Source organism: Cetorhinus maximus, chromosome 8 (assembly GCF_964194155.1).
Source record: "Cetorhinus maximus chromosome 8, sCetMax3.hap1.1, whole genome shotgun sequence".
Taxonomy (NCBI): Eukaryota; Metazoa; Chordata; class Chondrichthyes; order Lamniformes; family Cetorhinidae; genus Cetorhinus; species Cetorhinus maximus.
Genome location: NC_135886.1, coordinates 121,190,263 through 121,213,274, shown reverse-complemented (window position 1 = coordinate 121,213,274; position 23,012 = coordinate 121,190,263). Strand labels below are relative to the sequence as shown.

The window sequence follows — 23,012 nt, the reverse complement described above, 5'->3', positions numbered from 1 at the left end:
GAATCCCTCAGGAGTGGGCAGGGAGATGAAAGTGGAGAGGGGGTGGTGATTGGTGGTGGGAGGAGCCTTTAGTCAGATGGGAATGCGTACAGTGGAGAGTCCGTTGGTTCTCAAGTCCCCCTGATTAAGTCAGGGGTGCGGAAGGTCGAGCATGGCCTTCTCACCCCTAGACCAATTGAGATCCTTGAGTGGCCAATTAAGGGTCACTTATGGGCCTCATGCCACCGCCGCTGGTGTTCAGCGGGGAGGGAGGATGGGGGTAAATCATGCCATGTGAGCAGGCCGCCAGCTATGTCTTGCCTTCAGGCTCAATGGTGGGTGGGGGGCCCTCCTGATCAGGCACCCTGTGCCCCATGGAAGACACTGCAGGCAGCAAGGGCTGCCCCTGCTGAAATCTCCCCCACTGAGCTCCCCCCAAGGCAACCTCTGCTCCCCCCGCCGGGAAGCAGCCTGTCTGACTGCCTGGTTAGGCCACCCCACTTACCACTCCTTCGGGCCTCCAGTGCTGCTTCTGGTCCTGGGCTCATTGCAGCCCCAGCAGTGGCCACCAATCCCGGTGGGGCTGCTGGGACGGAAGAGCTGCCGACAGCAGGCGACTGAGTGCCTGACTGAGGTGTAATCCTGTCAGGGTACCCGGAAATGACCAGTGTGGTGTGGCCACCAGCTTTCTAGCTAATAGATGGGCCACCGCTGCGACCATTAATTTCTGCCTAATTTGTGCGCGTGCTATTACATAAGAACATAAGAAATGTAGAGGTAATTAAACCTACGTCATCCTGAATCCAAGTATCCATTTGAAATTCCCTCACACGCCACCAGTAATTCCTTACTTTAGGAAACACTAGTTTGTTTCAGTTCATTCATAATTTAGAATGTAATTTTTCAAATGAAGACCCAGCAAATTACCAAAGTTTTAAGCTTCCTCCTTTGAGCAGCAGCAGCCTTTGCAGTTAGGCCCCAGATAAAGGCCACAGAATTATATTTAATTACAGTCAGGAGGCAGTGGATGCTAAGTAATATGTTGAGAAGAAATTGAGTTGCTTGAAGTAATTAAAATTAATTATGCAGCAAAATCCTTGGTGCTTTGCCAAATTGTTGACTACACATATTCTGTAATAGAATATTCTTAACCATCATGTTTGAGTGAGCATGACTGCCTTGGTGACATGTAAGGAAGTGCGTTTTCCCAAGAGCGCAGTTGCCTTGGGGACTATTTAACCTAATTTTTTTTTTCTAAATCTTCAAATTGATTCACAACAACAACTTATATAGCACCTTTAACTTCAAATGTTTCAAGGTGCTTCACAGGAGTGTTATTAAGCAAGGCTCTGGCACTGAGCCATGTACCTGCACCACATGGACTGCAGCGGTTCAAGAAGGCGGCCCACCACCACCTTCTCAAGGGCAACTAGGGATGGGCAATAAATGCTGGCACATCCCGTGAATGATTTTTTTTTTAAAAAGGAGATATTAGTGCAGATGATACTTATGGTCCACTTGAAGTATAGCTGGGAAGAAATAGGAATCCGCTAAATGATCACCTGAGGACAAGAAGTGGTGTGTCTGGACCCACATTTGATTGATAGAAACTGGGACTTCACAATTGTGTTTAATTATCATTTCATTAACAAACAGCCATGGGTTCCAGAGGGGCACAACTTCATGCAACTGCAATTACTTAATTTGAAGTCTTCAGAGGGCAACTCCATTTTGAGGCATCCTCTTTCCAACATTGTCGACGCCCACCTCTTCCGTGGGGCTGTCGGCCATCGACAGCCTCGGGCGCTGTGATTGGCTCTCCCACCTGCAGAGCCCTCCTGCTGTCCTTAATTGGTCAGAGCTCTGGAAGGCATTCTCTTCATTGGCCACCTCCAGGAAGATCGTGCAGGCAGGTGGCCCTCTTAAACCATCAGGGTGGGAACCCAAACCAAAGTAGTAAAATTTCATCGGTTGTTGTTGAGTGAAGAATGTGGTAAAGTAGTGATTTGTGTTATTAACTGCATAATTAACGCTGCAAAGATAAAGATCCCAATTAGAAGATCATTTACCTTGTAATGAGATATGAAAATTGTTTAATTTTGTAATTTGGTAGAACATGTCTGTATTTTATTTAAGACGAAGACCATTGTGGAGCCTGGCCTTGAAGAATATTCCTTTAAAGATTATTTTTAACAGTTTATAGCTAGAATACTGCAGCTTCAGTCCGGTTGTAGCAGTGATCTGCCTAAGGGCAAGTCCTCTGGTCATTTCTCCACGCCTCACAGTGTTGCACATTCCTCTTCAGTTGCGATGTAAAAGTTTCCCATTTTCAATTTCAGTAAGCAATATAACTAGGGAAAAGTGATTGCCTTTATTTTCCTCGTGTGCTTAAAGGAAACACAAGCCCCCTTCGCAAAGGTTCCTTTGCCTTTAAACAACCACTGTCCCTTGAGGTTCTAGCTCCTTCACCATCACCACTGAAAGTTTGCTGGTTCTCTCGTTTGCCATGGCTCGTAACCCTGAGCATGGGGCCCTTAGTTGGGCCTAGAGCGACTCACAAATGTGCAGCGGCAACCATCCCCTGAGGCCTCAAATGACCCTGCTGCCCTATTCAGACTAGTTAATCTGGAAAATTTTTGATTTACATTGTAACAGAACTCAGATGCAGTGATAATGAACCTCTCCTAAAATAGGTGTTCCTTGAATTAGCCTGCACAACACAAAGAGCCCCATTATGTTTTGTTAAATACAAAAACAGTCCTGACCTTACAGTGACACATGACTAATTAGGACTGTGCTTAATGCAGCTATTAAATTCAATCTGTCTAAATTGTACAGTAACTTGCAATTTAAAGAGACCGTTGACATTACATAAATCCAAGTGGTGAAGTTAAAGTTGCCGGTCAAAGATACAGACCACCATCTCGCACCAAAACGTTTTTGAGAACATTCCTCATATTTTTGTTTCTAAAGTAAGAGATCCAATCAGTATTCAGTCTTCAGATGAGGAGCATCGCAATTGTGATCTCACATATGCTGAATGCAGGGGATCCTTTCTGATTTTTTTTTAGTTGCTCTTAGATCCAGGAAGAGCAAGGAACAATGAAAAAAACCAAGCTTTCTCAGCTCAAAGTTGAGGTGTCCTGACAGAGTAGATAGGGAGTAACTATTCCCACTCATGAAAGGGTAGAGAATGAGAGGGCACAGATTTAAAATAATTGACAAAAGAAGCAATAGCCGACATGAGGAAAAGCATTTCATGCCGCGACTGGTTAAAATCTGGATTACGCTGTCTAAGAATGTAATGGAGGTAGATTCAATCATGGCTTTCAAACAGAATTAGACTGTTATCTGAAGAGGAAGAATGTGCAAAGTTACGGGGAGAAGGCAGGGGAATGGCACTGAATTGCACATTCAGGGAGCGGGTGCACTCAGGATGGGACGAATGACTGCATTCTGTGCCGTGACATATCTGTGTAATTCAGACTGCATTTTTTTTACTAACTCAAGGGGTACGAGCATTGCTGGCAAGGCCAGAATTTATTGCCCTTGAGAAGTTGGTAGTCAATTGATTCTTGAATACAACTGAATGGCCATTCCAGAGGGCAGTTAAGAGTCAACCACATTGCTGTGCATCTGAAGTCACATAGTGGCCAGACCTGGGTAAGGACAGCAGGTTTCATTCCCCCGAGGACATTAGTGAACCTAGGGGGTTTTTGCAACAAACCTAGTCATCGTCAAATGATACTTTTTTTTTTAATCCCAGATTTGAGATTTGTACAGAGTGATCGCATCATTAAGGCACAGAAGGAGGCCATTCAGTTGATTGTGTCTATGCCAAGTCTCCGCAAAGAAACCTGGACACTTCTATTCTGCTGCTCTATCCCCCTGTGCCCTGCAAGTTTATTTCCTTGACATGCCCCTTCAGTTTCCTTTTGAAATGATTGATCATCTCTAATTCCGTCACCCTAGTAGATAGTGAGATTCAGGTCATCACTCCTCACTATGTTTAAAAAAAAAAGTTCTTCCTCACTTCCCCCTGCATCGCTTGCTCAAAACCTTAAATCTGTGTCCTTAGTCCTTGCGCCATCAGCTAATAGGAATGCTTTTTTATTGTTTTGTTTACCTTATCTGAACCTGTCATGACCTTGTACACCTCCTATCGAATTTCCTCTCAATCTCCTTTGACCCAAGAACAACCCCAGCTCCTCCAACTTAACTTTGTAGTTAAAGTCCCTCATTCCTGAATCCATTCTGGTAAATCTCTTCTGCACCCACTCAAAGACCATCACATCTTTCCTAAAGTGTAGTGACCAGAACTGGATGCAGTACTCTAGTTGGGGCCTAACCAGTGCTTTATAAAGGTTCAGCATAATTTCCCTGCTTTTGTACTTAATGCCTCTAGTTATGAAGCCCAAGGTCCCACCTCCTGTACTCACCACTCTCTCAATATGTCCTGCCACCTTCAAAGATATATGCACATGCATCCCCATGTCCCTATTATCCCTGCACACTCTTAAGAATTGTGCCCTTAAGCTTATATTGTCTCTCCCTATCCTCTGGCCAAAATGTATCACCTCACACCTCTCTATTGAATTTCATCAACTCATTCTGCTAGCCTGTGTCGTTTTGCAGTCGATTTGTATCATTCTCGCTGTTTGCCACTCCTCCAAGTTTGGTATCATCAGCAAATTTTGAAATTTGACTCTGTATTCAGATATCTAAGTCATTTATTTACTGTATATCAAAAAAAAGTAGTGGTCCTAGCACTGAGTTTTGGGAAACACCAATGTCTACCATCCCCCAGTCTGAAAAATGGCCATTTGCTGCTGTTTTCTCTCATTAAGCCAATTTTATATCCAAGCTGACACTCCATTTCCATGAACCTCAACTTTGTTAACCGGCCTTTCATGTGTATCACAAGGTGCAGTGTGCTTTATTAATTTACAGAATAGCAGAGCACACATAGCAACCAGCAAAATTAGACGTTGAAAACAATTCTTATTTTGTGACTCGTCAGTTTATGTGGCAAGCTAGTGAAAAATCATTATTTCCCAGAATAGCAGTGGTATCAATTTGAGATCTGGCACCACCTTGTGGCTAAAAGGTGACTCATCCGATAACTTTTGACAAAAAAGAAGAGTAGGAATATGGAAAATGTGCTGAATACAAAATGCCCTGTTTGTTGGGGTGGGGCTGGTGGTGGGGGTTGGGCGGGGGTGGGGGGGAGGGTGGGGGGGAGGTGGGTGGGAGTTGAGCAGGGGTGAGGGTAGTGAAGAATGATTCTTTTTTTAACCATTTCCTCCAAATTGTTTTTTTCATAAGCTACAATTGCATTCTTCAGGGTTCCCAGTCCTCAGAAATTGTCTTATTTTAAAGAGCCACAGCCTTTGTTCCAGAACAGCCAGTGAACTGTATATCATCTCAGTTCTGATGGTTCTACAAACAAGTGACATGTGACATTGTGACATTTGGAATTGGATTGTAACATTTATTCAGTAAAGACCGGTCAGCCGTGTCCCTTTAAGAAACCAGTACAGTGGGAATGTAATAATTCTTAGAGACCTGACCAATGTCCGCATACTTCAATGGTCAGTTTGTGAAGAGAAATAGAGCATGATCTCATCATAAAACCTGATGGCTGTTTGAATATGATGAATCTTGGTGTCTTTTTTTAAAAAAAGACACCTGTGTAAAGTGAGCATCTGTCACCTTCCCCCACCATTGCGAATATGATTTTGATAAATCAATTAATCTATTCCCATTGGTTTGTGATTTGGTAACTAGAGGATACAAACTTAAACTTATCAGCAGAGGATCAAGGGAGAGAGAGAGCTAATGTGTTGTGTTTTTACGCAATGGGTTTGAGCTCAGAATGCCTTACTCGAAACAGTAGTAAGACAGAAGCCAGCTGAAGAAGAGTCAGACGGACTCGAAATGTTAACTCTGTTTCTCTCTCCACAGATGCTGCCAGACCTGCTGTGTTTTTCCAGCATTTTTTCTTTTTATTTAAGACTGAAGCCATAATAGCCTGTAAAAGAAGCCTGTGATGGACTGTATGACCTCCTTCTGTGCCTACAAATTCTATGACTGTCTCAAACTTGAACCTACTTTGAATCACCTGAAGCTGGGCCTAAGTTACATCTGTTAGAACAGCAAATGCTGCAGCTATAGTTCTAGTTTCTTTGTCCAAAGTATCAGCATTGGTTCGGTGGCAGCATTCCCCAGGAGCTCATAGGTGCAGGACTTGATAACATAATCTAGGCAGACATTTCACTGAGGCGTGACTGCACTATTGGAGGTGCTGCCTTCTGAAAACCACTTACTGGCCTAAGGTTCTGGTCCAGGATATTGTCATTCACAGGCAGCATTCAAACATTCAGATGCTGCCAGACCTACTGGTTTTTTCCAGCATTTTCTGTTTTAATTCAAATAGTGCTGGTCCGTTCCCTACCTGGAATGGGGAAGAAAGCAGAGTGCGCTCCTGGCCAGCAAAGACCTGGTAGCTCTTGGCCATGCACCGGCTTCCTGCTGTGATGGGAAGGAGTTTTAGGGAGGGTCTCTCAGGAGGGATGGTGAGCTTTCTTTGAGGCCCAGAGGACCACCTGATTTGCTTAGAGGACACCTTCATCCTTCGAACCAGTAGCTGACTTTGTTCAGCCCGTTGAGTTCCACACTCAGGCTCTGGTTGAAATGCCATTGGGATCCTACTGATGCTGTAAAACCCAATTAGCATTTATGTGCAAGGTAACTGCCTGAACCTGGTGAGCACCTATCCACTGCCAAGACAACCAGCGTCCACTGAGGATGGTTACAATTCCCGTGCTGCATTTTTCTCTTTGGGCAGGATTTTCCCGTTGGCGAGCAGGGGGGGGGGTCCACTCGCCGACGCGTAAAATGACGCGGAATGATGTCGGACAGAACTCCCGACATCACCGCTCCCCATTTAAATTTTCCGGTAGGAGGGGGTGCAGCAAAGTCAGCTGTGCACCCGCCGACCTGTCAATGGCCAATTGAGGCCGTTGACAGAGTCATTGAAGTAATTAATGGACCTGTCCGTCCAACCTTAAGGTTGGCGGGTCGGCCAGGAGCCCTGGCGGGGATTAGAAAAAGCACGAAACCTCATCCACGGGCGGGATGAAGTTTCATGTAGGTTTTAAAAAATGTAATTAAAGTTTTTTTTAAAGTTATGGACATGTCCCAATTCATGTGACAGTGTCACATGAGGGGACAAGTCAGGGATTTTTTTTTCTATTTTTAATAATTTGTACATTAGAGCCGATCTCCCTGAGGCTGCACTTAGCCTCAGGGAAATGAGTGCGCTCTTTCGTGCATATGTGCGAAATATCGCACTCTCGGTTCAGGGAATCACCCCCCACCCGCCCGCAAAGGGAGTGCACAGCGCTTTCATGCGGACGTCGCGCTGGGCGGGCCTTAATTGGCCCACCCACGTAAAATGGCGGCGCCAATCGGAGGTGCGCATCTTGCGTGTCCGCACTTCAACTTCCCCTCTGGCGGGGAGGGGGAACCCTGCCCTTTGTCTTTCCTTTGTGTCAGCCAGGTTGGCAGTTTACTTGACACAATCTGCACCTTTAATTCACGTAAAGGAAACAGTGTTAAAGAGATAAATAAATAAAATGCGGGCGTGGTCGCGAACTGAATGCGGCCACAGAAATACCTGATACAGCAGGAAAGTAGAGAATGGCGCAATGCGAGGTTGGAGATGGAATAGTGAACACACTATCAAGCTTGTTGAGTTGCTGCCTTTTTCAGTCTCTCTGATGCTGGAAGATTATACCTCTTCCCCAGGCTAGATAGGTAGTAGGCTTTTCCAGCCTGATACCCTTTTCTCCAGAGTTCAGACAGACAGGAGAAATGTCATTAAGCAACAGGGGGGCAGATTGAGGTTGGGTTGATGATCAGGGTTTCACAGGTCTGCTTTATAGCCATCGGGGTTAATCTCTTTTACAATTCTCTGGGCTGTTTTGTGAAGCACGTTTCTGAAAATCTACGACAATGTGTTGTGTTTGGGTCACATGCAGTTACATTATTATAGATCGACATTCCTATAACAATTAATATTACATTAAATACCCAATTTATTATTTGCCTTTCCTAATTTCATACAAGAAGTTGTTTCACACTGGCAGGAATTAAAACTCAAAGATGGTCAAAGAAATCCGTGCTTCCTGGTTTCGGGACCCTAACCCCTCCTGCCCCAGGCTCCTAACCCTCTCAGATTAAAACACTAGAACTTCGCATGCACGGCGTTGGCAGTGTCACAGCCATTTTTAAAATATTTTTTCGATACCTGGCCCAGCTCTCAAGCTCTCCTGCATACCTCAGCAGCGACTGCCTCTCCCAGTGGCACTGCTGAGCCTTCAGAGCGGCGGGCTCTCTGGGCCAATAGCATCAAGAGCTGGCCTGCCGAACTTAATTGGACGTTGGGCCCACAGGCTGCCAAGTGGGCGGCTGCCTGGCGTATAATCGTCTGAGCCGGTCCTGTTGCCAGCAAGTGCAGGCTCAGGCCCCACTTTTTAACCATGACATTGAGGGTCCTGAGTGCCCTTCGTAAAATTTAACCCAACCTCTCAGGTCAATGACCTTTTATCAGAATGCTGCTTCTGAACCCTGTGTAGATGATAATTCAACTTGCTTAAATGAAACCTGCCCTGTGTAAAAGGATGTTTACAGAAGAGGCAGGAAAGAATTCTTAACTTGATGGTGCCGTTTTGTTTTCTTCCAACAGTGTTTACAAGCCCTGGAATTCCTTCACTCCAATCAGGTCATCCACAGAGATATCAAGAGTGACAACATACTCCTGGGAATGGATGGATCGGTTAAATTAAGTATGTAGAAAAGGGAGCAATTCGTAGCCTGATGCAGCATGCTTATCACAGAATCGTAGAATGGTTACAGCATAGAAGGAAGCCATGTGGCAGTCAGTGATGGGAAAGCTTTCAGAAATGATAATTCAGGTCAAAATTTATAGCCACTTGTGCAAATGTGGGTTGATTAAGGAAAGCCAACACGGATTTGTTAAGAGAAAATCATGTTTAGCTAACTTGCCTGAGTTCCTTGAAGAGATAAGAGGGTTGATGCAGTTGATGACACTTCCTCCACAAGTAGTTATCCAGGACATCGGAAATGTCCTGGAATTCCCATATGGAACAGGATGTGCACTCCAGGGATCGGAGTTGCCCTGCCGTTCCTCTATCTGTTAGATAATAAAAATTACTACTTAAAAAAAAAGACTCACCAGCTACTCACTTCACTTCATCTGTTGTCACTTAAATGTAGGAAGATTAATTTAAATACTTAATAATTATTGTCAAAACGACTGAAATTTTTCATTTCTCAGCTCCTTATATCTTTCCTTTTTTAAAAGAAATTCCTCCTTCCTGCTAATCGGAGGATCTAGGACACGGTTCCATAGGTGCCAACTGCCCTCTGATACTCAGCCAGACTTGTTATTTCTTCCTATGTGAGCCCTGAGCATAGGAAGATTAGGAACGGAAGAGGCCATTCAGCCGCTCGAGCCTGCTCTGCCAATCAGTTGGATCATGGTCGATCAGCATCACAACTCCAATTTTCTGCCTTTGCTCCAAACCTCTTGACACGCTTACCCAACAAAAATCTATTGACCTCCATCGTGAAAACTCTAATTGCCCCAATACCCGGAGCCTTTTGGAGAGAGAGTTTCAAACTTACGCTATCCTTTATATGAAAAGTGCTTCCTGATTTCAGCACTGAATACCCGAGCTCTAAATTAAAGATTATACCTTCTTGTTCTGGATTCTCTTCACCGGGCAAAATAGCTTCATAGGGCGGAATTTTACAAGTCGGCAAGCAGGGGGCGGGGCCCGGTCGCCGATGCGTAAAATGACGCGCGGTGACATCGGGCGGAATTCCCGACATCACCGCGCCCTATTTAAATTTTCAGGAAAGCGGGGGCGCAGCAAAATCAGCTGTGCAGCCCACCCACCTGTCAGTGGCCACTTGAGGCCATTGACAGGGTAAATTAAGCAATTAAAGGACCTGCCCGTCCAACCTTAAGGTTGGCGGGCAGGCCAGGAGCCCTGGCGGGAACTGGAAAAAACATTAAACCTCATCCACGGGCGGGATGAGGTTCCATGTAGGCTTTAAAAATTTTTAATAAAGATTGTGTAAAAATTATGGACATGTCCCAACTCATGTGACATTGTCACATGAGGGGACATGTCAGGGAATTTTTTTTTCTCTATTTTTAATATTTTTTAATGTACAGCCGATCTCCCTGAGACTGCACTTAGCCTCAGGGAAATGAGTGCGCTCTTTCGTGCGGATTTTGGGAATTCCCCCCCCCCACACAGGGAGCGCATAGCGCTTCTGTGTGGACGTCACGCTGGACGAACCTTAATTGGCCTGTCCACGTAAAATGGCGCCGCGCCTCCAATCGGGGGCGCCGATCGGAAGCGCGCCCGTATGCGCCAGCCCATCAACTTCCCCCCCTAAAGGGGGGAAAATTCAGCCTATATCTAACTTATTGAATTCCATTATCCTCAACCACATCACCGCCGCCCCCCCTTGCAAATCTCCTGTATGCAAGGGGATACAGCCCAAAGTTATGCAATGTGACCTCACAGTTTGGAACTTGACTTACTCTGGTCAATCTGTGCTGTGCTTTCCGAAAGCCAATATGCATTGCCTCAAATTTTGTGCCTAAAACCCAGTACAGTGTTTCGCACCTGGCTATTTGAAAACCGGACATTTTTTTTTGAGCTGTCGTGCGTGAATTTTAATTATTATCGGGTGAGTAAAATAACTTACCGAATTGTTTGGCTAGGTGCCGCATTAGCGCGGTGGTGTGCTGACTAGTTATCAGCTTTGCGCGCCTGTCTTCTCCTGCTCTCCTATTAGTTTGTGCGATCCCTGACCCCGAACCCCCCCCCACCCCCACTCCCCGCCGAACCGGAAACTGGCAAAATCCAAAACCTGGCACAGACTCTGTCCCGAGGTTGCCGGTTTTAAGACACCTGTACCTGTACAGTGTTCCAGTTGGGGGGTTTGAATAAAACTCTGTACGACTGAAGCACCACTTCCTCATGTTTGAATGCAACCCCCATTAACGTTCCATCAATCCTTTTGTCTTTCCATTTAAAAAAAAACCAGCCGGTGAAATATCCAACATTAAAAGAATGTGGGACAATTTACCTCAGTTGGAAAAATCTAGTTCTCTCGTTTTTTTCTCTGCTTGAGTATAACCTTTATTCATTGATCCCAGGGATAGAGCTGTGTATTGGAGCTGTGAAATCGCTTCCTGGATTCATCCTCTGGGCCAGAGGGTCGGAAAAGATCGGAAGCCGCAGTACATTTCACATTGGTAACCTTGAATTGTTTTGTTTTAATTTGCAGCGGATTTTGGATTCTGCGCTCAGATCACCCCCGAGCAGAACAAACGGAGCACGATGGTGGGGACGCCGTACTGGATGGCACCAGAAGTAGTAACACGGAAAGCCTATGGTCCTAAAGTGGACATATGGTCATTAGGAATTATGGCAATTGAAATGATTGAAGGAGAGCCACCTTATCTGAATGAAAACCCTCTCAGGGTAAGCTGCTTTCAATTCATAACGATTGTGAGAAAATGGACGATTTTAGTGGGTTGAATTCTCTCATCACTGGCCTCAGTATATGCGCGTTAAAACTACTTCCCTCAGATGATTTTATTCAAGCTGTAAGGATCATATATTTGAGTCTGGCCGATATTTACAGTTCAGACCAACGTAGTTGTGTGGGCATTGTTTGTCAGAGACTAATGTTCCATTCCACTCAGTTGAGCAACAACATGTTTGACATCCTGTAGCTAAGTTAATAGCTTTACCTGGCATTAACATTTGAGATAAAGATGTGTCAGGTCAGGGAGACAGGGGCCTGAATCTTTGTATTGCCTTTGATGGATAGCTCTGTAGCTGGCAGCTTCTAGTTGTGAACTTGTATCTGGCCACTTGTGCTAAACTCAAATTAACTAGAAGCCCGCAGAGATGCACTATTAATCAGAGGGCTCCATGGTAACCAATAATCAAATAACAAGTAAAGGGATCATATTTCAAGGGTCAGTTTAATATTGAGGGGCAGTGTTTGTTGTTTAGGACCCTTCAGGGTAATTGGTATAGTCTGTAAGTCGCATAATTATATTGTTGGCACTATATTCAGTACATTTGTTTAGTAATTTACAGCCTGAGCTAAATTTGATAGCATGTGCGATCTTTCATCGAGCAAAGAGAAGTTCACATGCAGCGGCCTGAATTTTACCTCCCCTCACCCCTGGAGTGGGCTGGAAGGCAGTGAGGGAGGGAGGATGGTTGTAAAATCAGGAGGCAAGATGGTGGGTCATAGTGCCTGTTGTCTATCTGCTTACGTTGGGATTTTACCAGCGATGGAGTAGGTGGTGGGCAGCCTGCTCACACTTGGGCCAACTGAGGCCCTCGCGTAGCCAATTAATGGCCACTTGAGGGCCTCCTCCCAACCCTGCTGGTATTTTACTACAGCGAGTTTGAGGGAACCCTCCAGTTTGAACACCCCTCTGCCCAATGGAGGACAAGGCCCCTCTGCCCCAAAATCATCTGCGGCCTCCCGGTCACCCTCCGCACCCCCCATCCCCTCTCCCCACCCAACACCCCGCCTCGAAGTCACCCTACTTGCCTGGTTATCCGGCCACCATCACATTGAGATCCTGAGAACCATTGAATTTGAGGTTGAGTGACGAGTCTTGGGCTGTGATTTTCTGGCCTCGCCGTGGGAGATTCGGCAGCCCGGCCAAAACTCGACTGACTTTCGGTGGGACCAGACGATCCTGGCAGCGGGCAGGGCTGGAAATCCCACCCTCGGTTTCAAAACACTAAGGATATAGGCAGGAGGGAACCCAAGTAAGCAGATGTATTTGGAACTCAGAAGGAACAACAAGGCTCACAGGAACTACAAGGGATTTTAAAATTGCCAACTTCTGCTGTAAAGTCAGAATCTCGGGTAACAAAGATGAGGCTAAAGTGTCCGCAGCCATCTTCAGCAGAAGCCCAGAGTGGATGACCCATCTCTTGGCCTCCTCTTGAGGTCCCCAGCATATCACAGAATCCAGTTCTCAAATCAATTTGATTCGTTCTACATTATATCAAAAAACAGCTGAGCACACTAGCTGTAGGAAAGACCATTGGCTCCAACATCCCTTCTGTATGGCTGAAGATTTATGCCTCAGAACCAACGGCGTCTCTAGCCAAGCCATTGCAGCACAGCTACAAAATTGGCATCTACCTGGCAAAGTGGAAAGTTGCCCACGTATGTCCTGCCTAAATGCGGTAGGACAAATCCAATCCAATTCAGCCAATTAATACCCCATCAAACTACTTCCGGTTATCAGCAAAGTGATGGAAGGTGTCGTTTGCAGTGTTATCAAGCAGCAATAATCCGCTCACCGATGTTCAATTTTGGTTCTACCAGGACCTCCTGGCTCCAGACCGCATTCCGCCTTATATCAGGGTCTTCTGGTTCTTGACGCTTCCACCAGTTTCTCTCTATTTACTGTAGATCTCAGCATATAAAGTCAACCCCATTTTACAGCATCAAGAATCACATTTTTGCAAATACTAAAGTGTATTAATCGACACCCACTGCCCCCCACCCCCCTCAGCTACAAAATGCTATACTTGCATTAGTAGTCAGCCTCAGTTTTTCACCCCAGAAATGCATGTTTTACTTATCTTATACTGTAAGTCGGTGGATGGGGTCAAGGAGGCGACACAGGCTGTGTTGCGAAGAAGATGCGCAGTAATTTAAGACGACTGCGCACGGTATGGCAACTGGCGAACAGAAATGGGTCCTCCAACAAAACGAAAGAAGTACAAAGTTACTTTCAAGTTAAAAGTTTTGACATTTGCTAACTCGTCAAATAACTGTGCGAGGGAATTTGGTCTTAGTGGAAAAGCGGTGGGAGAACGGAAGGAAAAGAAGATGCCCGAGATCAAATGCGCCATCAGGGCAGGGACCAGCCACTGGCCTGATCTTGAGAAGCATGCATCAGAATGGTTACATTGTCACCCGAAATGCAATGCATATATGCACACTTAAGTGGGCTAAATCAAACCCTGAGTCCAACAAAGATTTCAGACCAACAGCTAGTTGGCCTTATGGAACAAGACAGTCTAGTTTTGCAGCAGAAGACCAAGGTTGCTCAGGAACTATCAAAAGACCTCAATGCCAAAATTACAAGTTTCCAGTGATTCACCAGACAGCAGCAAAAGCACGAGTATCCATTAAGTCGCATTGGCAACATAGATGAAACACCCATGAATTTTGGTATGCCCAACAGCAAAACTGTGGAGTGGAAAGGTTTGAAAACAGTCCCAGTGAAAACCACAGGACATAAGAAGTCAAAATTCGCGGTAGTACTGGCCTGCATGGCCCTTAGAATAAAATTAAAGCCTATAGTAATTTTCAAACCTAAAACCATGCTGAAAATCAAGTTCCCTGCAGGAGCTTTTGGGCATGTCCATGACAACAGTTGGATGGATGAGGATGGAGTGAAGTTATGAATCGATAATGTGTGCAATAGGTGTCCCAGTGGCCTACGTCAAGAATGCAGCTTATTAGTTTTGAGCACATTCAAATTCCATATAAACAATGAGATTGAGGTGACTGCAAAGAAATAACACCCACATTACAGTTATACCAGGGGTCTAACATCCATAGTTCAACCTTTGGATGCGTGCCTCAACAAGCCATTCAAAGATTAGTGTCATCAGATCATTTAAAAAATGCGAAATATCCAATTCACTGGATGGAGAGTGAAATGATTTATTGTGGAGAGATGATTCTGAAAGCGCCACATGTGATCCAGAGTGGGATCCTTATGATGATACCATAGCCAAAGTGACGATGAACGCAATGAACTCTTTGCATCGGATGCCGAAGACGATGAATTTGACAGATTTTAAAAATGCTTTCATTGTGGTTAAAGGTATTTTTGTACAATTAATTCATTCAATAAACGGTGCCACATTAATTTAATATGAATTACCAGTGTTATGTTTTTATCACACATCTCAAATTGGCAACCACTCACTGGCGCTCCATATTTTATACTTAGCATATAAGTCGACCCCCGTTGTTGGAAGGATTTTTGGAGGCTTCAAAGGATGACTTATATGTTGCGATTTACAGTACTCTGTCTAGAACACTCATGATTTTGAACAGCTCTAACAGACCTCCTCTCAACCTTCTCCTCTCTAAAGAGAACAACCCCAGCTTCTCCAATCTATCCAGGTAACTGAAACCCATCGTGCAGGGAATCATTCTTCTAATCTTTCCTGAACCCCTTCACAATACTCCAATTGAGGCCAAACTAGTATTTTATAAAGGTTCATCATAAGTTCCTTGCTTTTGTACTCTATGCCTCTATTTATAAAGCCCATAATCCCCTATTCTCTCCTGACCACTTTCTCATCCACTCCTCCATCACCCCCTACTCCTCAACCCCCACTTATGGCACCTCCCCATGCCCACGCAGAAGATGCAACACCTGCCCCTTCACTTCCTCTCTCCTCACCGTCCAAGGGCCCAAACACTCCTTTCAAGTGAAGCAGCATTTCACTTGCATTTCCCCTAACTTAGTCTACTGCATTCGTTGCTCCCAATGCAGTCTCCTCTACATTGGAGAGACCAAACGCAAACTGGGCGACCGCTTTGCAGAACACCTGCGGTCTGTCCGCAAGAAAGACCCAAACCTCCCTGTCGCTTGCCATTTTAACACTCCACCCTGTTCTCTTGCCCACATGTCTGTCCTTGGCTTGCTGCATTGTTCCAGTGAAGCCCAGCGCAAACTGGAGGAACAGCACCTCATCTTCCGACTAGGCACTTTACAGCCTTCCGGGCTGAATATTGAATTCAACAACTTTAGATCTTAAACGCTCCCTCCCCCCATCCCCACCCCGTTTCTTCCCCCCACACCCCCACCCCCCCCCCCCCCGCTTTTTTTTTCAATAATTTATATAGATTCTTCTTTCCCCACCTATTTCCATTATTCTTAAATCTAAAACTAAAACCTTGTTAGCCTTTCCACCCCACCCCCACTAGAGCTGTACTTTGAATATCCTGTCCTCCATTCTTAATTAGCACTTTTCTCAGACAAAACACCTCTTTGACCCTTTTGTCTGTGACATCTTTTGATTATCTGCTCATCTCCACAATCACCACACCCTCAATGTCTCTCTCTCTCCCCCCCCCCCACCCTAAACCAATTTATATTTCTCCCTTCCTCTAACTATGCTTCAGTTCTGCCGAAGGGCCATGAAGGCTCGAAACGTTAACTGATTTCTTCTCCGCCGATGCTGCCAGACCTGCTGAGTTTTTCCAGGTAATTCTGTTTTTGTTTCACTTTCTCAACCTGCCTTACTACCTGTGTACATATACACCTAGGCCTTCTGCTGGTACGCTTGAAGCCTTCTGCAACTGGTGGGCACCACAGGGACCGGAGTGCATCATCAGCCACCCCAAGCAGCATTTTAATTTAATTTTAATAAGCTTCCTTTCAAGTTTTGTTTTTGTTACAGTGCCCTTTAAACGGCTGAGCACTTGATTAATTATTCATTTGTTTTAATTGTTACTCAAAAGAGTATACAACCACATCCCTCTGTTCCTGCACCCACTTTAGAATTGTACCCTTTATTTGATATTGCCTCTCCTCATTCTTCTTACCAAAATGTATCACTTCACACTTCTGAACTGGACTAGCCATATAAAAACTGTGGCTACAAGAGCAGGTCAGAGGCCAGGAATCCTACAGCGAGTAACTCACCTGCTGACTCCCCACAGCCTTTCCGCCATCTACAAGGCACAAGTCAGGAGTGTGATGGAACACTCCCCACTTGCCTGGATGAGTGCAGCTCCATCAACACTCAAGAAGCTTGATATCATCCAGAGCAAAGCAGCCTGCTTGATTGGCACCCGTTATACAAACATTCACTCCCTCCCCCACCAATGAATAGTGGCAACAGTATGTACCACCTACAAGATGCACTGCAGAAACACACCAAGGCTCCTTAGGTAGCACCTTCCAAACCCACGACCGCTACCATCTAGAAAGACAAGGGCAGCAGACATATGGGAACATCACCACCTGGAAGTTCCCCTCCAAGTCACTCACCATCTTGACTTGGAAATATATTGCTGTTCCTTCACTGTTGCTGGGCCAAAATCCTGGAACTCCCTCCCTAACAGCACTGTGGGTGTATCTACACCACATGGATTGCAGTAGTTCAAGAAGGCAGCTCACCACCAACTTCTCAAGGGCAATGCGGGATGGACAATAAATGCTGGCCTCGCCAGCAATGCTCACATCCCATAAATGAATAAAGGAAAATTAAATTTCATCTGCCACATGTTGACTATTCTACCAGCCTGTCTACGTCCTCTTACTGTCTATCACTAACCCCCTCACAGTTCAGAATATTTCCAAATTTTATGTCATCTGCAAATTTTGAAACTGTGCCCTGAACATCCAAGCCTAGGTCATTAATATAGATCAACAAAAGCAGTGATCCTAGTACTGACCCTAGGGGAACCTCGAGTCTGGAAAAGCAACTGTTCACTGCTACTATCTGCTTTCTGTCACTCGGCCAACTTTGTATCCATGCTGCCACTGTCCTTTTTATTCCATGGGCTTCAACTTTGCTAACATGCCTATTATATCACACCTTATCAAATTCCTTTGGAAGTTCATGTACACCACATCAATCACATCACCCTCGTCAACCCTCTGTTACCTCATCAAAAACTCAATCAAGTTAGTTAAATAATGATTCATCTTAATGTACATTAACGTTTCAACTTTTTAATCCCTTCATTTTATCCTTATTGTTCATTCTTGCTGACTACAGTAAACTGATGTACTGTTCACAGTTTGGGTTTCCTGAAACATCTTGCATGCAGTTTAAAGCAAAGAAACAGACCATTTAACCCAACGGATGTATGCTCCACATGAGGCTCCTCCTGCCTTACTTCATTTCACCATATCAACATACCCTTCTATCCCTTTCCCCCGTGTGTACTTACCTAGCTTTTCCTTAAATGAATCTTCTTCTCAAGAATTGGCTTGACAACGATCTTCACAAGCAGGCCGCAGGAGAATTGCAGCCAAGCTTGGTTCTGCCCTCAATTTTCCAGTCTTCATTTTCTGCTTTCATTTTCCAGTCGGATATTGGACAGTGATCAAGAGTTGATGTATGACTGACTTCTCGTTCTCTTCCCCCTCCCTAGCCCAGGAGCACTGAGTCCATTTGTAACATTTCAGTTGCCGCTATGGTTAAGATCAACCGACTCGCTACAGAACTAGTCAAAACTGGGACCTCCTGATTTTTATGGAATATTGTCACACCACAATGTGGGATTACCCATCGGAGGAGCCACTGTTAGAGACTGAACACAGCATTGTTCCAGTATCTGTTTTGCATTTTATTTCAGCTGTTCTTTGTTGTCAGAAATCCAGAGGCTGGATTTTACTGCGAAGGCTGAGATCCCGCTGCAGCGAGCGAAAACGGGCGGCAATGCTGCGTAGCTTGCTGGCAGGATTCAGGGGGGCATCTTCCCAGCAGTGGCCAATTAACTGGCTGCCATTGAGGCTGGTGTCCCTATTCAGGATGGTGGCCTGCCCCAGAGACTGCCGTCCTAATCAGAGAGCCAACAGCTCAGCAATCTCGGCAGCGCCACCCCTTGCGGTGGCCACTGCTAGGGTTGCACCTGCAGAATGAGGGCGCATGGATGGCCCTCAAAGACATGTAAATGAGTCTGGGGATGTGGGGGCCAGGCAGGCAGGTAGGTCCCAGTGAGTTGGCGGGAGAGGGTGGGCGCTGAGGGCAGGTGGGCACCGTTGCCGGCGGGGTGGCCGTTGCCTCTGAGGATGGGGCAGCCTCCATGACCTTCCCATCCTCCCATATCTTTTTTGGCAGCCTTCCCACCTCCCAGCCAATCCCAAGCGCTGGTAAAATTTAGCCCCACAGCTCTGCATTTCATTTCCCCTCGATGATCTCACCAGCATTCACTGTTTAAAAAAGAATTATCAAAGAGGAATGATTACTTGATTTTTTTTTAATTTAATTGGATTCCTGTGGTCGTCTTTACCTTTATGGATTTCAAATTTTTATATGTTCCTTAAAAGAATGCTTCTTCATGCTCCACCAATACCTCTTCTGTTTTGATTGTTAGGCCTTGTATTTGATTGCTACCAATGGGACTCCAGAACTGCAGAACCCAGAGAAACTCTCGGGAGTCTTCAGGGACTTCCTCAATCGCTGCTTGGAGATGGACGTGGAGCGCCGGGGCTCAGCTAAAGAACTTTTACAGGTTGTGTAGCAAAACCTTTCTAACATTTCACCTATTGACTTTCTAGGCTTAGTACTTGCGACGAAGCATTTGGGAAAAATGTCACCCTGTTGCAATGAATGTACTGTTTGGGGATTAAGGTGGAGGCATATTATTGGGCAGAGTAGAGGCAGTTTTACTCTCCAGTGTGTACAATGCAAAACCTAACCTGGGAGTGCAGGATGCTGTCACCATGGACTGAAATTTGCTGGGTGGTTTGTAATCCTTATGTCGGTCAAAATTCTGACTAGGGATACTGGAAGTGACTCTGCCAAGACATCAGTGTGATCTTCCCGGAGACAGTCAATTAAAAAGCCAAATGCAGGAGCCCCAACTAATTAGGGACAGCGCCGGGTTCCAGCGTTGGGCATCCCATTCAGCATAGGTGAGGGCCTCCTTCATGCTGTGGGACCAGCATCAGGAGCAGCACCAGTTCTTTGGAGGCGCCTTCTGTAGGAGTGGAGTGGCCACCATTGCAACAGACACAACTTTAGTGGAGACATCAGTCTTCATGAAGTGGCTGCTATGGCATGTCGTCTGCTTGAGGAGACCTGAGCACTGCAATTTACTGCCAGCAAATTAATAGAAGGCCGCAAACATTTGATGTCGCAGACCTCCTGCTGTGAAGTGCGTCCTCTGCAATGTTGGGCTCCTGACACAGTGGAGAGCACGTGCAGTGTCTGGAAAATTCCAATCCATTGCCAGAATAGCGACTTGACTGCTCTATTAAGTACCCTAAGTGGCTACCCGCCGCTGCAGGTGGGGAGGCGGTGGCATAGTGACCCAGGAATGCTCTGGGGAGCAGGGTTCGAATCCCACCACAGCAGGTGCTGAAATTTGAATCCAATAAAAACCTGGAATTAAAGGGCTGATGATGACCAGGGAACCATTGCTGATTTTTGTAAAAACCCATCTGGCTCACTAATGTCCTTTAGGGGAGGAAATTTGCCGTCCTTACCTGGTCTGGCCTACATGTGACTCCAGACCCACAGCAAAATGTGGTTGACCCTTAAATGCCCTCTGAACAAGGACAGTCAGGGATGGGCAATAAATGCTGTCCTAGCTATTGATACCCATATCCCATGAACAAATTAAAAAAAATTGAGGCCACTGGGAGCTGCCTCTGGGAAAAGCACATGGAGGCGGAAATATACAGCCGACCCAGTGCAATTCCATTGAGACTTTCCAGCCCTCCATACCCCACTTCCCAACCACCCCGCCCCCCCCCACCCCAGCAACAATATGCTGGGCTGGGAAAATTCAGGCCTATGTGCCAGTAATAGACTGTACTGCTCATTGTGAGCAACACAAATTTCACACATAGAGAAACTTCCTGTTTGAAGACACCTCTTGGAACCCTATAGCTTTTAGTTTCACCAGGCAATAGTGAGATATGCATGCTGAGTTTCCATCTGCTGCACGATTCTCCTGGAACATGCCTACTTATTATGAACATGTTTGGTCTGTTTAGAGAAAGAGTGTAGTTAATTTTTTAAATTAGGTTTCTTCTGCAATTTAGCTTTCTCAGTGTTTTCTGATTGTCTGCACCCCATCCTTTTCTTGAGGGATTAGTTCCTTACCCACATGGACATTGTTGATATATGAACCTTGACTGTGTGTGTGTGTATGTGTGTGTGTGGTTACAGCGAGAAAGGTGTAATGCTGATGAAGCCCACAGAGCCTGGTCTCAATACGGGCTGATGCTAGTTGAGCTTTGCATTCAAGCAGCCATATGATGTATTTTGTGTAATGGGTGCTGATGCAGTGCCATTGGCCTGAAGTCTCCTTGGAGTTGCTTTGCTGGAAGGGTGGCAGAAAGCCCTATTTAGGTCCACTAGCAAGATTTCTGCAGAACTTCCAGCAGAGCTAGGGTAGTGGAATGGGAACAGCTCCAAGACTATTCCAGGCTAATGACACCATTGGGCCATTGTGGTTAAAATCTTCTCATACCAGTTGAAATTATTTGGGGGAAAAAACGTCGTGAAGTATAATCAATGTCAAAGCTAAGGATTTTTAAAAATCAGTTTGCTTTCTTCGCTGAGATATTCTTTGTTTTTTTCTTTTTTGTCACACTTAGCCCAGCTGCTCAGCCTCATCCTACAGTATCGCCTGAAAGCTTAATTATTGCAATCTCTGCGCAGTTTCATCTCCATACTTTTCAACAATTAGTTCTGGCAAAGTTAGTCATGTTGCCTTTTCTCCGTTTTATATCAATATTATTATGGTTTCCTTTCAGCATCCGTTCTTGAAATTTGCAAAGCCACTCTCGAGCCTCACCCCTCTGATAATTGCGGCTAAGGAGGCAGTTAAAAACAACCGTTAGAGCAAGGGATGGTTTCCATCGTCACCCCTCTCGCCCTCCCTCCTGTCTTCAAAGAGGGGCTAACCAGAGCTGGACAGTGTCTCACCTGGAGAAACCTCGAGGTCTTTCCGCTTCAGGACAGAGAAAGCTAGCACAGCGATGGGGTACTACAATGATGTCTCTTCTCATCTTAACACCTTGTTTGATCCCATCTGAAGTCTTAATTTTACACAGAGTTGCCCATATTGATATGGCATTGTGGTGTTTTTATTTTTTGATTTTTCACTTTTCTCCTCCCAACATAAAAAAAAAATTCTCTTTTTTTAAAAAAAAACATTTGGTCACTTTGGTGGGGGGGGATCTAAGTAGAGAATTTGTAAACTATCAAGGCTTAAGGGGCTCATTGCTATAAATTAGCAATTGAGTAATCAGTTTTGATGAACAAAAACAACTCTTCAGGCATTGCTGTGATTGTGAAGTAAATGTCTGGGTATTTTAATGTTCCAGTGGGTACTAAACCATGCCATGCTTACAAAAGAGAGATACTCTGTCAGACTAAATAAAGAGGCCTTAAGTTCTTTGGTATTGCTTTATAACACATTCAACGTTCTGTGACGAATGAAGTTTTCATTCTTTTGTGTATATATATATATTTTTTACAGGTTTCAAGTCTATCTCTTAATATTTCTTTAGTATATTCTCTCAATATTTATTGATAATGGAGTTGGAACTGTTGGGTTTTTTTGTTGGATATCTCAATATTTTTTTTTTCTGATCAACTACGGTATTGTGGAAAGGTTCCATTTTCCATTGACGAAAAGCTGTTAGATAAGGGCGGGCTCAATTGTAGTGTAATTGTTGAAATAGTGGAAACCATTCCTGGCAAAGGGAAGATCCACGTGTCCTGACACAATCACTGTAAGGCGGCTAGGAACCCAAATGTTGGTTGCATTGTCCAAATGGAGAAAGGCCAAATCCTCTTCATATGATTCTGTCTCAGTGATGGGAATCATTTTGCAAGGAAGCTTAAAAGGGTTGGAGTTGCGTGTGTGCGTGCGTGCGTGCGCCCATGTATACTATCTGTTTTCACCCCCACAGTTTTCTAAACTATTTTCCCGGGAAACATGATATCTAATAATAATGAAACGATATGAATTGGAATGAGCAGAAAGTAAGTCCAACGCCCTTCCCCTCCTGCCTACCCGAATGCCAGTGGGCAGTCAGAAGTCATCCTTACAACAGGATTACTGCCTGGCTCATGCTTAGCAAACAAAGCTCCAGTATTTGCACTATCCACATTGGGGTGAAAAAATAGAATCCCGTCAGCATGTAAACTTTAAAA

General features: G+C 45.1%; 1 protein-coding gene across 5 annotated transcripts in view; it reads left to right on the top strand.

Moving 5' to 3' along the window:
* The window catches only part of LOC144683928 (serine/threonine-protein kinase PAK 3), a 220,547-nt gene extending 198,281 nt beyond the window's left edge, over positions 1-22,266 (top strand). For all 5 annotated transcript variants that reach the window (XM_078547514.1, XM_078547511.1, XM_078547512.1 and 2 more), the window contains 4 exons: positions 8,729-8,828; positions 11,374-11,570; positions 19,213-19,350; positions 21,605-22,266. In XM_078547514.1, the coding sequence (XP_078403640.1) occupies positions 8,729-8,828; positions 11,374-11,570; positions 19,213-19,350; positions 21,605-21,691 (522 nt within the window). In that variant the 3' untranslated portion in view covers positions 21,692-22,266. The remainder of the gene's footprint in view (positions 1-8,728; positions 8,829-11,373; positions 11,571-19,212; positions 19,351-21,604) is intronic.
* The last annotated feature ends 746 nt before the right edge of the window (positions 22,267-23,012 follow it).